Genomic DNA, 14,399 nt, shown 5'->3' with positions numbered 1-14,399 from the left:
CCTAGTGGTAGCCAACAAGTGCCAAGGCAACCAAGTGGTACCCAACAAGTGCCTAGCCAACCAAGTGTTAGCCAACCTAGTGGTAGCCAACAAGTGCCAAGGCAACCAAGTGGTAGCCAACAAGTGCCTAGCCAACCAAGAGGTCGGCAACTTGGACTTACAAGAGGCCGTGGTGGTGGTAGAGGTGGTGGTGGTGGTCTCGGCCGTGGTGGTGGAAGAGCTCGACGTGGTGGTAATGGCCGTGGTGATGGTCTCGGCCTTGGTGATGGTCTTGGCCTTGGTGGTGGACTTGGCCGTGGTGATGGACAAGCACAAGTTCGTTATAGAGGAATGTTTGGATACCTAGATGGACCGTTTTCGTATGTTCCTCACTAACTATAATGTATCATATGTTCTTGTTTTTCCATATGTTCTTCTTTTTCATATTTGCTTCCATTTGTTCTTATTGTCCTTACTAACCATTATGTTCCACTCATTGTAGGTATGGCGGCTTCCCAACCCAACAAACCAACAATGAAGGAGGATGGCGAAGATGAGATGGCCGGATGGTGGGAGAAGGCGGCGAAGAAGCTTAGAGAGGAGGATGCAGCCAAGCTAAAGAAGAAGAAGGAAGAGGAGCTTGAGAAGGAGAGGAAGCGAAAACAGAGCGCGGCAAATGCGATGCGCGCTAGGGAGCAAGCGTTGATGAGGCAAGTTGAGGAGGCACAGAAGAAGCGTCAACAGGATTTTGAAGAAAGAACCATGAAGCTTTGGGCAATTGCAGCTGAAAAAGAAGAGAGGGACAAGCAGATATTCATGGAGAGGGTGGTTAAGGAGGCTCACCTCATAAGAAAAAGGGAGGAGGAAGAGGAAGAAGAGAGGAAGAAGAAGAAGGGAAAGGGGCCTTCCTCTACGCAATAGAGCTATGTCTCCTCTTCGATTTGCTTGTGAACTACTATGTCTCCTCTTCGATTTGGTTGTGAACTACTATGTGTCGTGAACTACTAGGTCTCCTCCTCGATTTGGTTGTAAGAACTACTATGTGCGGTGAACTACTATGTGTCCTCCTTGATTTGGTTGTACGAACCACCATGTGTCGTGAAGTAGTATGTGTTATGAACTACTATGTGTCGTGAAGTACTTGGACGCTGCAATCTACCATGTGGCGCCTAGCTGCTGTTGCTCTCTGGATAGCTAAAAAATTCACTAAGTCCGAGTCCAAGTGCCTCAAACTGTAAAGTACCTTCTGTTCTGGCTGCATAGCTACAGACGATAGATACGTGCATGTGCATGCGCTAATGGCCGGAGATTACTGCCTAATTTTGTTATTTAAGCCCATAGTCACGTAGTTTTGCACGCATCAAAGCCCAGGATGCAACAAAAATAGCCCATCTACCTGATGCCCACATATATATAGACGATAGATCATGGACTCCTCGTTGTTCGTTAGGTCTGTTCTTGCCTCACGAAGATCCATCTATCTCGCTGCCAGGACGCTAGGACGTCTGCCGCCGGCCCCAAGTCGCTGACCATGGACTTGATTGCTGGCTTGTCGACGCAGCCGAGTACCCCGCGAATACGGCGGCTGCCGCTGATCGCCCTTGGTCGCTTGCGTACGCCCACACACAACCAGATAATTAGGCAAGGCACAAACACTTAGCGAAATTTTTGCCTGAAACTGGAGGCATACCTTCTGTTGGTTGCTGGATACCTACAGACATGTGTAGCGCCTAGCACGGAGGCGCCACACTCTATCGTGCAGCGCCTGAGCGCTAGGCGTTGCACTATACAGTGCGGCGCCTCCAAGCTAGGCGCTGCACATGTCTGTAGCTATCCAGAAAAGCAACAGAAGTTTGGCTAGTTACAGACATATGCAGCGCCTAGCCCGGAGACGCCACAGTCTACAGTGCAGCGCCTGCGTGCTAGGCGTTGCACTGTAGAGTGCGGCGCCTCCAAGCTAGGCGTTGCACATGTCTGTACCTATCCAGAAAAGCAACAGAAGTTTGGCTAGTTACATACATATGCAGCGCCTAGACCGGAGGCGCCACAGTCTATAGTGCAGCGCCTGCGTGCTAGGCGTTGCACTATAGAGTGCGGCGCCTCCAAGCTAGGCGCTGCACATGTCTGTACCTATCCAGAAAAGCAACAGAAGTTTGGCTAGTTATAGACATATGCAGCGCCTAGCTCGGAGGCGCCACACTCTATAGTGCAGCGCCTGCGTGCTAGGCGTTGCACTGTAGAGTGCGGCGCCTCCAAGCTAGGCGCTGCACATGTCTGTACCTATCCAGAAAAGCAACAGAAGTTTGGCTAGTTACAGACATATGCAGCGCCTAGCTCGGAGGCGCCACACTCTATAGTGCAGCGCCTGCGTGCTAGGCGTTGCACTGTAGAGTGCGGCGCCTCCGTGCTAGGCGCTGCATATGTCTGTACCTATCCAGAAAAGCAACAGAAGTTTGGCTAGTTACAGACATATGCAGCGCCTAGCTCGGAGGCGCCACACTCTATAGTGCAGCGCCTGCGTGCTAGGCGTTGCACTGTAGAGTGCGGCGCCTCCGTGCTAGGCGTTGCATATGTCTGTAGCTATCCAGAAAACAACAGAAGTTTGGCTAGTTACAGACATATGCAGCGTCTAGCACGAAGGCGCCACACACTATAGTGCAGCGCCTGCGAGCTAGGCGTTGCACTGTAGAGTGCGGCGCCTCCGTGCTAGGCGCTGCACAAACACTTAGCAATTTTTTTGCCTGAAACTAGAGGCCTACCTACTGTGCCTCGTCCCCCCCTCTACTGGGTCTTTTTCAGCCACAGTTCAACAACTAGTATAACAAACATTCAGGTACGACATCATTTCTCCAAGTATAACAATTAGTATAAGAAACAAAGGGTTCACAAAAGACCTCATTTCATAGAAATGACCATCACAATAAGTTCCAGTTTACCATAGAGCTACCACCACTCCAAGTTCAACGACATAAAAGGTACGACCACTCCAAGTTCAACGACATAACAAATCGCACTCGAAGTTCAACATTATAAAAAAACTAAGATGACTAGTGCTTTCCACGCTTGCTGGGTCCTCCCGCCCCCCCCCTCTTGACGCTTATCTTCTTCACCTTCCTAGGAAGAGGAACCCGCTCCGGCTCCGGCTCCGCCTCCGGTTCGACATCGTCATCCAAATAGTCATCCAAAGCCGCCATCCGCGAGGTGCCGACCGTCCTTTTGCCTCTTTGGGTGAAGTCTTCAGGTGTGTACTTGTTGATTCCCCTCCTAGGCTTCAACTCGTATGCAGACCGAGCCCGGTACGTCCCCAAGGTCATATCATCAGCAACCTATGCATCAACAAAAGATATGGAAAGACCGTGTGTGAGGATATAGTTAGCAATGCATCAACAAATGGATATATATCGTCATGCCATACCTCTTGGGTGACCCCACCCACATCCTCATCCGTGAAAGGTTCACCATGGCTCTGCCCCGAAGCGGGATCTGATGGTGTCGCCGACCTAGACCGTTCTGGTGATACATACTCGGGGTCACGACAACCGAAAAGGTTTGATAGCCGCCTTAACTTTTGGCCCTGGCGCTGCAACATGTACAAGTGAATGAGACATGGAACGTACCAACAAATGTTAAGTGCTAGTTTGAAGGAGATGTGAACCTTAATGAATTCTCGAAGTGCACCTTCCCCATCGCTTTTGCCTGCCGGGGTTGTTTCCAGAATAGTCTCGGTCTCGTCAGCTGCTTTCTTGATCTGGGCACGCTATGAACAGAAACGGTATCAAAGTGTTAGGCAAGCGAAGATGTGAAAAGTGCGAATGGAAAAGCAAAAAGGGCTAACCACAAAGTTCATCATTGGAGCTGAAGGGATCACCGAGTTGCCTTTCCTGACTAATGTGTTGTACTGGTGCTGGGCTACCTCATCAAAAACGGTGGGTTCTTCCAGAATCTCCTCAGCATACGCCAGCTGGCATACCTCCACGCGGGTACTTGCAAGAAACCATGCGAGATAGTTGTTGAACGCGATCGGGCAGTGCTCACGAAGCTGGGCTCGTTTTCCAGCCCTTGCTTGCTCCACACTAAGAGCGAACTGCACGACATACTTCCTGTGATGGCTGGCCCAATCCTTGATCTTCCGCTGCTTTTTCCTATCCAACCTGCAAGTTAGAAACAAGATATTAGCATCATCGAAACCGTCGAGAAGCTGCTAAGTGCTCAAGGTTAATTATATCTTACGCGTGTAGCAACTTGTCCGTGTCCTCCCACTCCGGCGGGTGTGGCTGGAACAAACCAAACTGGCGGAACACCCGATGTGGCAGGTGAAGCTCAACCGCCCAGTTGCATATCAGTGGGCACCGCATATGCCAAAGATCCCTATCCCTAATGCACATCAGATTAAGCCTGAACTCTATAGGGTTACCAAAACTCTCTCCTTTTCCATACGGCTCCCATTCCACCTGCAAAATGGGATTGAATGCAAAATTGATATCGAGTGAAGATACAAGCATGATAATCACTTATGCAAGGTCGGTTCACCTGCTCAGGCGTGATCGCGTCCAGCTCGCTCTTGTACAACTTGTACATTACAGAGGGATCATCCGTCGTCTCATTTAACACATCCCACTTGTAAGCCCAAGTGGGGAGCCGTAGTGGGTCGTCTTTATCGTCCCAATCCTCGTACTTCATGGTCTTAGGTCGTCCAACCAGCAAACGCTCCCAGCTCCATATGGAAAGTGCGAGCAGACAACCACCAATACCTCCAGTGTGCCTACAACTGGCATCGTCCAACTGCACATAAAAAAGAACATGGTCAAATTTGCCGCAAGAGCGCATTGATAATGTATCAATGAAGTGAAAAGGAAACAACTTCATACCTGTCGATACAAGTAAGCTAGTGTCTCCGAACCCCAACTCCATTTGCTATCGAAGACGGTCAACGCCTTCAGCCACATCCATGGAGCACTCTTGCCTGTGCCATCAGCAAACATTGTCCTCGATACCACGTACCACATGTAGACACGAGCATAAGTCTTCACCATGTCCTCATTAGCATCATCGGGGCAATGAGCGAAGTTCGATGATATCCACGTGAAAGTAGCGCCCGCTGCGACTCTTTCCTTCTTCTTATCTTCCCTTTCTGGCTCCCGAGGCTCCGGAGGAACCATACCGATAAGGGCTTGCATCTGCGCGCGCCACCCTTCGGAATCGGTGTTCATACATAAAGGATTGCCATCGATAGGAAGACCGGTGATCATAGCGATATCCTGCAGTGTCACGGTCATCTCCCCGGTCCAAAGATGGAAAGTGTGTGTCTCCGGCCTCCAATGATCAATAAGCGTGATGAGTGCTGCAGCATTGTTGGGTGGCGTCGACCGGCGGACCAACTCAATGAAAGGGAGAAGTCCTGCCTCCCTAACATAAGGTGTGTACCGCTCATCATAGCTCATCCCTCCAAGGCTGATCCCGTGAGACCGAAGCTTCAGAGGTGCAAGCTCCTACAAACAAACAAATCATAACATTACATATGGGGCATTTGTGTTTGAACAAACATACGAAATTCATAACACCGGCCACTTTCAGTATTACCCGCTGCTGCACCGACATAGCGTACGACCGGTGTTGATGGTCCCAGTGATCATCGAGAAGCCAAACCATCCTAACAATTTCAACAAAGCATTCTTGTCAACACGATTATCTTTTCAATTCAAAAAAACTAAAGTAGGCCTACTACATGCAACATCCAAAGCATATGGTGCTTCCCCCTACTTGGGCCTACTTCATACAAATAACATGTCAATCTACTTCTCCATACAAATAACATGTCAATCTACTTCTCCATACAAATAACATGTCAATCTACTTCTCCATACAAAAAACATGTCAATCTATGTATCCAAACTATATAAATAACATGTCAACCTATCTATCCAAACCACATTCTAATCTAACAAGGGTTCCCCAAATCTAATATACGCAAGATTCAAACAAAAGTTGCCCAAATCTAATACATGCAAGATTCAAACAAGGGTTCCCCAAATCTTCAAAATATAATATTTTCTATGGATAGAAAGAAGGGGATCGGAGGAGAGTACCTTCTACGATGGATTGGTGAACAAATGCACGGACCAAATCGTGGGATCGGAAGGATTTGGGAGAGGGGATTGAGAGGGGGAGTGCAGATGGTCGCCGCCCTTTTTTCTTTAACTGCCAATGGGGAGGGTGGGGGAGGAGAGGGCTGGCGCGTTTGCATATAAGTCACAGTGCAGCGCCTAGCCGCTAGGCGCTGCACATTACACGTGCAACGCCTGGTGGCTAGGCGCTGCACGTTACAGATGCAGCGCCTAGCTTGGAGGCGTTGCACTGCTGGGTGCGGGCCCGTGGGCTGCCACGGTGGACAGAGGTGCAACGCCGCGGAGCTAGGCGCTGCACCGTAGGGTGTGGCGCCGGCGTGGCGGGCGCTACACAAAAGGGTTAGGGGTGTGAAATAGTTTCGCACCCAATTCATTCTGTGAATTTATTTCGTTTCGAGGTCAAAATTGTCAAATTTGCCCCATAAACAGGATGGAGCAACCGTCCACTATGCGGGACCGGCTACACTGCGCCTACAGTACCTGCGACAGGGACATGCATATGCCCTCTGCCCTCATCATCACCTACGTGCACCAGGACCGTTGAGTTCATCACTTGTGGTCACCAGGAGTTAGCTGCTGCACGCACACGAGTGGCTGGCTGTGCTCTCACTCACACACGCGCGCGCCCCACGCAGTTCGCTGTGACGTACCTTTTCCCCATGTTCACTGACGAAACTTTGCCAACAATGTCACATCGCAGCCCCACTTCACCATCCCAGTAGTAGTAGTAGTTCCTTGAGTTAAAAGCACGCCAGGCCCATAAACTTGTCCGCCCCGTGATGGTTTGGCCCAACAACTTATAAAAGCTCACTCCGCCACCCACGAACTATCCCCCGATGTGCAAAAAAACCCAAGCCCAATCCCGAAGCTACATTTGGCGCCACGCTGGCGCAGGTGGGCCGAGGCGGTCGTCGCGCCACTTTGCAGAAACCCCCATCACGCTAGAATTAATTAACCCGCACTCCACAGCTGGGTTGCACGCAGAAAATATACAAATAGGGGCTCATATTGTTTCGTTCTCCATTTTCCGCCCTTGTCCGTTCGTCTCTTTCGGCTGAACTCGCGCGGTGGCGATGCTTGCAGTTCCGGATGACGTCAGCCACCTTGGCGACGTCGCCGGCGAGCTTTGCGGCCATGGAGCCGCCCGATTCCGTCGGTTGTGTGCGGGATCCCGGAGCTTTTCCTCCTGATTACGGTACGCCCCTAAGTCTACATCTTTCCCTCTCTTTGTGGTACTTTTTTTGGGGGCAGGGGTTTGGTAGGGTTCTAGAAATAGACGATCGGTTGGATGAACGGGCTAGGACGATCTGGACGACGGGCGCGCGGCATGTAGTGCTTTGTTGTTGTTTTGTGTGTGTTCTGATGGATGGATGCTGGTTAGGGTTTGGCGGCCTCAAGCTTTTTCAGAGAGAAAAGTTTGTAATTTTGGTGGATTTCATAAGAAAAGTAATGATTTTATACGTTGTGAATATGAATGTTCAGTATTGGTACTTATTTTAGCATGTATGTAAACTGCTGCTGTATTATGCTGTTGTGAATCTACTGCCATGCCCTATTTTCTTCATGCCCTGTTTTCTGTCAGCATTTTAAACTGCTGCTTATTATGCTGTCGTGATATACTGATTTGGGAGTGTTTCCTGTTGTTGTAATGCAGTGTGTGATGCAGCTATGGGGATGGCAGTGGACACTCCTTTTTTCACACTGGAAATAGAGCACAATGGATTTTTCTGTGGACCAAACAGCAACATTGAATACACAAGTGCTACTGTTGAGACCCTGGACTATCTGAATGCAAACACTTTCTCATATTCTATGATTGAAAATCATTTGAAATGGCTACGCTATCCTGTCAGTGAGCACAATATATATTGGTGTAGGCCTGATCATTTTTTGTCAGATGGTCTGATTCCCATTAGAGGAGATGGTGATGTTCAACACATGTTGAAATCTAGTGCAGATCACAAGGTACTGCAGATCATGATTGATCACACTGGTTTCATCCAAGTTTGCAAAGCTGATGTCATTTACAAAGGAAGCACGATTTCTAGTTCAAGGGCTGTTTCTATTGGTGCAGTTTCCAGTAGTACAATTGTTCCAGCTGTTGAGGAAGAACCTGTGTCAGATATTGCAGCAGATGCTTATAGTGCAGAACATATTCAGATTGAAGCTTTTGAGGAAGAACAAGCAGATACAGAATCAGATTTTAGTGATAGTGACTATGAGATAGATGAGGGAGATGATGATCTATTTGATGACAACATAGACTATGATGTGGCTGAAGAACATGAGGAGGAGGAGCAAGATGTGGAGCCAGAGTATGTTCTTGAAGATGAAGACTTGCATCTGTCCAGAGAAGAAGAAGAGAATTTGAAGTATAAGTTCAGGGCCTTCAATGCCAAAGTTGACATGAAATCCCCTATCTTCAAAGTGGGGATGGTATTTGCTGATGTAAAAGAACTAAGACATGCTTTGACTGCATACTCCATTAGGAATAGAGTCCAAGTCAACAAAGTGAAGAATGAGAAGACAAGGCTAGATGCTATTTGTGAGAGAGGCTGCCCATGGATGCTGAAAGCTGGAAATGACAATAGAACAGGAGGGTTTGTTATTAAGGCATATTCTGGAGAGCATAGATGTCAAAAGAAATGGAAGTTGAAGTTACTAACTGCAAAATTCCTCACACAGTATTTCATGGAAGAATTCGGAAATGACCAGAAGATGGCACTAGGAACATTTTCAAGGAAAGTAACCTCTGAGTTCAATGTGACACCAAACAGATGGAAACTTGCTAGAGCTAGGAAACAAGCTTTAAAGGAGATACATGGTGATGAACATGAACAGTTCAACAGGTTGTATGATTATGGAAATGAGTTAAGGAGGTGCAACCCAGGATCCACATTTCTTTTGTCTACTACACTTGTGAAGGACAAAGATTTCCCAATGGGCAGGAAGTGTCTGAAATAATTGTACTGGTCATATGATGCTTGTAAGAGAGGTTGGCTTAAGGGTTGTAGGCCAATAATTTTCATTGATGGATGTCACATGAAGACCAGATACAAAGGGGTGCTGCTTAGTGCTGTAGGAATAGACCCCAATGATTGTATTTACCCTATTGCCATGAGCTGGGTAGAAGTGGAGTGCACAAGCTCTTGGGAGTGGTTTTTAACCACTCTTAGAGATGATCTGAATATAATAAACACTTCTCCCTTTACAATCATGAGTGACAAGCAAAAGGGTTTAATAAATTCAGTTCAAAAAGTTTGGCCAGATGTAGAGCACAGATTTTGTGTCAGACACATTTATCAGAATTTTCGTGAGAAGCACAAAGGAGAAGTGCTTAAGCAGGATTTCTGGGCCCTTGCTAGATCTACACATGAAGTTAAGTGGAGAGAGAACTGCAAGAAGATGGATGACCATAGCTCTGCTGCATTTCATTGGACAGAAAGATTGGATGTGAAGACATGGGTCAAAGCATTTTTCAGTGTTTTCAGCAAATGTGACATCTTGCTCAACAACAATTCAGAAGTTTTTAATAGGTATTAGTTCACCACCTTTATGTTATAAGCTACCTAACTTATCACAGCCATTTTAGCCTTCTTATTTGGTATAACTTGATCTTCTTATCTGGTATAACTTGATCTGCTTATCTGATACAACCTGATAGCTTATCTGATATAAGTTGATTGCTTATTTGATACAAGTTGATATGCTTATTTGCCATACAAGTTGTTCTGCTGATCATTTCTTATCTGTTTTTTTGTCTGGACAGTTACATCTTGGATGCAAGAGAAATGGCAGTACTTTCAATGCTGGAAAATATATTCTACAAGATAATGCATAGGATGATGAGCAAACAAACGGAAGCAGTGGAAAAATGGACAGGGAACAGGGTTTGTCCTAAGATATTGAAAAAACTTGAAAAAAATACAGAGTATGCAGCTAACTGCCATGTTTCTGGAGCTGGACAAGAGCTATTCAGGGTTCAATCTGGCAACTCCAGCTACACTGTTGATCTGTGTTTGCACACCTGTGACTGTAAGAGATGGCAGCTTTCAGGGGTTCCTTGTGGACATGCAATTGCATGCTCGAGAGAGGAGAGAATTGACCCACAGACTCTGGTGCATGACTGCTATACTGTGCAAACCTACCTGAAGGCCTATGGATATACCCTAGTTCCTCTAAGAGACCCAAAGCAATGGGAGAAGGTAAATGGGGAGAGAGTGTACCCACCAGTGTTCACAAAGCAAGTTGGGAGGCCCAAGAAAAATAGGAAGAAGAAACCTGAAGAGAAGTTGAAAGGTGGAGTAAGATATTTGAACAAAAAAGGTGTCAGCATGCATTGCTCCATATGTGGGAAAGCTGACCATAACAGAAGGGGACACTACAAGTACATGGAAGCCCAACTAGGAGGAGGATATGAGATGGATGAAAATTTTGATGATCCATCATTTCTGCAGGTTTGTCTCCAACTTTTCTCTTCAAACTGTGCATAAATTTAAGTTGTTGGTGTCATTACCCTGATTTACTTAAGTCATGTTCATTTTGTATGTGCAGAACATATTCCCTCACTTGGCAAACCCTATCCTGGATCCTAGCCAAGAACCAGAGTCTATGGTTTTCAGCATGGCACAAAGGCAGAGGTCATACAGAGCTCCCAATAGGAACCATGGCCCATTGCCAGATCAATCCTCTTTTGTTGCAGCTGCTGGTGCTGCAATTCCCCAGCCTAGAGTTGTTACAACTGAAATGAACATAGGCAGGATTACAAGGGCAACAAGAGGAAATGATCAAGCTGAAGGATCTGCAGCAGCTGGTAGAGGTAACAAAAGGCAGAGAGGTGCTGGAAGAGGAATATCAACAGGTGCAGGGAGGGGGAGAGGAAGATCAACAAGTGCTAGGAGGGGGAGAGGATCTTTAGGTCTTGGGAGGGGTCAAGAATTAAGTGTTGGCACATCTTCAGGCTTTGTCAGGGGTCAAGAATTTGGCAGGGGAGGATTTGGTGTTGGCACATCTTCAGGCTTTGGCAGGGTTGGCACATCTTCAGGCTTTGGCAGGGGAGGATTTGGTGTTGGCACATCTTTAGGCTTTGGCAGGGGAGGATTTGGTGTTGGCAGCGGTGCGTATTACATGCTTTTTGGAGAAGACATGCCAACACAAATCCCAGATCTGAATGGTCCAGCTGATGTTTGAATTATCCTTGCAAGTTCATGGATGTACTTTATTTTGTGGCAGCAAATGTAAGAGTTCATGAATGAACTTCCTTTAGTGATGTTAGGATGACAGCAAACTCCATGGTGCTGCTTTTAAGATTAAATGTATTTTGTGACAGTAAACTCTTATATGCTGCACTTGTTTAAGTGATGTTCGAACTACTCTCTGCTGGTTAAAATATGTGTCAAAGTCTGAATTTTTTCAGTCATTTTACCTATGTGTTTCTGAATATCTCTATGTACAGCACATTCTGAATTTTTTCAGCCATTTTACCTGTGTATTTCTGGATGTTTTAAACTACAGCAAATTCTGATTTGTTTCTATGTTTCAATCTGAAACTTTTGTATTTTAAAATAGCAAAAAAATAAAATGGTTTGGCCTGGGTATCGAACCCAGGACTTGCTGTTCTGCTCTATTGTGCTATGCCAACAGAAGAGGAGTAGTGCTTTGTCTTAGTACAGCCACTCTCGCATACTGAATCAACTTTCGGAGTGCGGGTTAATTAATTCCAGGGCGAGGGGGGTTTCTGCAAAGTCGCGCGACGACCGCCTCAGCCCGCCTGCGCCAGCGTGGCGCCAGATGTCGCTTCGGGATTGGGCTTGGGTTTTTTTGCACATCGGGGGATAGTTTCTGGGTGGCGGAGTGAGCGTTTGCAAGTTGGTGGGTCAAACCATCACGGGGCGGACAAGTTAGTGGGGTTGGCGTGCTTTTAACTCTAGTTCCTTTTCTCACTCCACATTCTTTTTACCCACTAGTACTACATGAATTCAATTATTCAATCTTAAACTTAAAACGGTTATACATTTTGAAATACATATTGGATAAATAATCTGATTGAATGTGTGTCTTTCTTTCGGCAATATCTCCAAAACAAGTCTAATATTGAGTATGTTTGGCAAATTTAAATTTTAAATAGTGGAAACATAGTGAGACCCGCTTTGATTTAAAAGGTTTCTATTTTTCTTTTCTTTTTTGCAGGGTTCTAATCCTTAGGATGTTTTTTCCTCCGTGGGTTGTTTGATAACTACATAGGATTCTTCTGCCTCATCAGAGCACATGCAGGAGTTGGTGTTGGTGTTGCCGGCTCCTGCACTTTTCTCCTTGGTGAAGGCGATGTCGAAGCGGCGGTAGCACTCCATGGCGGTGTGGTTGGGTTGGAGCAGATTTGACAGAACACTTCAGGAAGGTCATTGCGACCTCGTCCTCCTCCATTGCCGCGGCATCCGCGGCCTTGGCCACGACCGCCACCGCCACCATTGCCGCGACCGCCTCCCTTGCCGCCGCGGCTGGATCTGCCGCGCCCACCGCGTTAAGCGGCGTTGGCAGATGAGTGAGAGGACTGGCCACCCTCGAACATAGCCAGCCTGCTCTCGAAGCTGACGAGTTGCGAGTAGAGCTCGCTCACCTTGATGAGCTCGGTACGAGCACAGACGAAGAAGACGAAGGACATGTAGTCGAAGTCGAGCCCGGCGAGGACGTACGACACCATGTCGTCGTCATCGGTGAGGGGTTTTCCAGCGGGGGTCATCTCGTCACCGAGCGCCTTCATGCGGCCGATGTACTCGGCAACAGTCGAGGTGCCCATCTTGGTCATGGATAGGGCAATCCTCTTGTCTGGGAGATGAACATCTCCGTGATCGCAATCCATGTTGGGGCGGCTGTGGTGCAGTGGGATTGAATTGAAAAGGAAACTCGAAACCTGGGAGTCCTGGGGCCTGGCGATCTCATACGCCGAATTGGGTACGTCAGTGGGCTTGCCGTCTTTGTCGGTCAACTTGTAGGCCGGTTCCTCCCTCTCTGGATCGAGGAAGGACCTGAGTTGTGCACCGCGGATGGCCGCTAGAGCTTGCGCACGCCACACCAGAAAGTTGCAGCGGTGGAGGCGGTTGACGATCTGAATGAGTGCGGGTGTGGCGGCGGCGGCGGAACTTGAGCCCGTGGTGACGTAACAAGGATGTGCTAGAGGATGGAGGCTCTGAATAGCATGTAAATTTTGGTTGAAGCGTATGCCTAGCAGGGACGCGTTGAGTGTTTATATAGAGAGGGTTTAGGGTTTACATGATTCCGTAGTTAGGTAGGTTATGGATTGGTCCTCAAGTAAGCTATACAAGATAGGGATCGATCATAACCACCTCTACCGAAGATTACAACAGAAACAATAACCAGACGCAACGCTCTACCTAGACTTCATACGGTTTATACTTTTACCGTATATGTTACAACGTATTCTAACACCTACCCCGATGGCCGGCAAGGCACATCTCGACGCGCGTGTGTACGCGCGCTCAAGCTCTCATGTGTGGTCTACGTAGACGTGCTCCAACCTGGTCAGCTGGGGTTCCTGCTGCACTCACACGAGCGGCTGGCCGTGGCCTCACTCGCACATGCACGCACGCACATGCAGGAGACGCGCAGAAAGAGACGTTTCACGGAAAAAACGTTATGGAGGCAGGTCTACATCTCCCTCTTTATCACATCCGACCAACCAAGCACCAGCGCGATGTGGGTCAGCTGATGTGTTCCATTTACGTGCTCCACAAAAAAGAGCGTCTATGACTGACACGTGGTCTTGGGCACAAGGGAAACTGCGCCAGGAGATGAGATGACATTATATACCCAGAATCGAACAAGGCTCCTGAGCGGCTTCATAATTGTGTTGCCGTTCTCAAAAAGGAACTTTGCTGTCACGTTAAAAAGAAGAAGTACAGTAGTTATTGCGAGGCTAAGTTACTCCACAGTATCCACGTAAAAAAGTGAGTAAATGGAAGAGTCTGAACGAGCACAGGATCCACGTAACTTAACAGCCCCTGTTATCCTAGCGATTGTAGGAGAGCTCGATCGTCGACTCCATCGTCTCAAGGTTCGACATGATCCAAATCGAGGCGACACCTAGCCACTCCCTCGGAGCCCTGGCTGTGGCTCATGCCACCATGCCAGCGGCCAGTTGGAAAAGGAGGAAGGCGCCGCACCATCCCTGCATGCGACGTCTTGGGACTGGAGCCGGCAACCGCGCGCTGCGACCCTTGGCTTTCTATCGAGTTGGTGGGCTCGGTGATGGAGATGGGGGCCGATGGAACGCGCCGC

General features: G+C 47.8%; 1 protein-coding gene across 1 annotated transcript; it reads right to left on the bottom strand.

Annotated features, from left to right (window-relative positions):
* Window positions 1–3,067: 3,067 nt before the first annotated feature.
* Window positions 3,068–4,854, bottom strand: LOC123496912 (serine/threonine-protein phosphatase 7 long form homolog). Its single transcript, XM_045232329.2, has 5 exons — window positions 4,510–4,854; window positions 4,210–4,430; window positions 3,635–4,130; window positions 3,395–3,559; window positions 3,068–3,305 (listed from the first exon to the last, which is right to left on the bottom strand). The coding sequence occupies exons 1-3, from the start codon at window positions 4,843–4,845 to the stop codon at window positions 3,755–3,757; spliced, it is 933 nt and encodes a 310-aa protein (XP_045088264.2). The 5' UTR covers window positions 4,846–4,854; the 3' UTR covers window positions 3,068–3,305; window positions 3,395–3,559; window positions 3,635–3,754.
* Between the last annotated feature and the right edge of the window lie 9,545 nt (window positions 4,855–14,399).

The sequence above is a fragment of the Aegilops tauschii genome, chromosome 1 (genome assembly GCF_002575655.3).
Source record: "Aegilops tauschii subsp. strangulata cultivar AL8/78 chromosome 1, Aet v6.0, whole genome shotgun sequence".
In the NCBI taxonomy this organism is placed as follows: domain Eukaryota; kingdom Viridiplantae; phylum Streptophyta; class Magnoliopsida; order Poales; family Poaceae; genus Aegilops; species Aegilops tauschii.
This window is presented reverse-complemented; position numbering and strand designations above follow the sequence as displayed.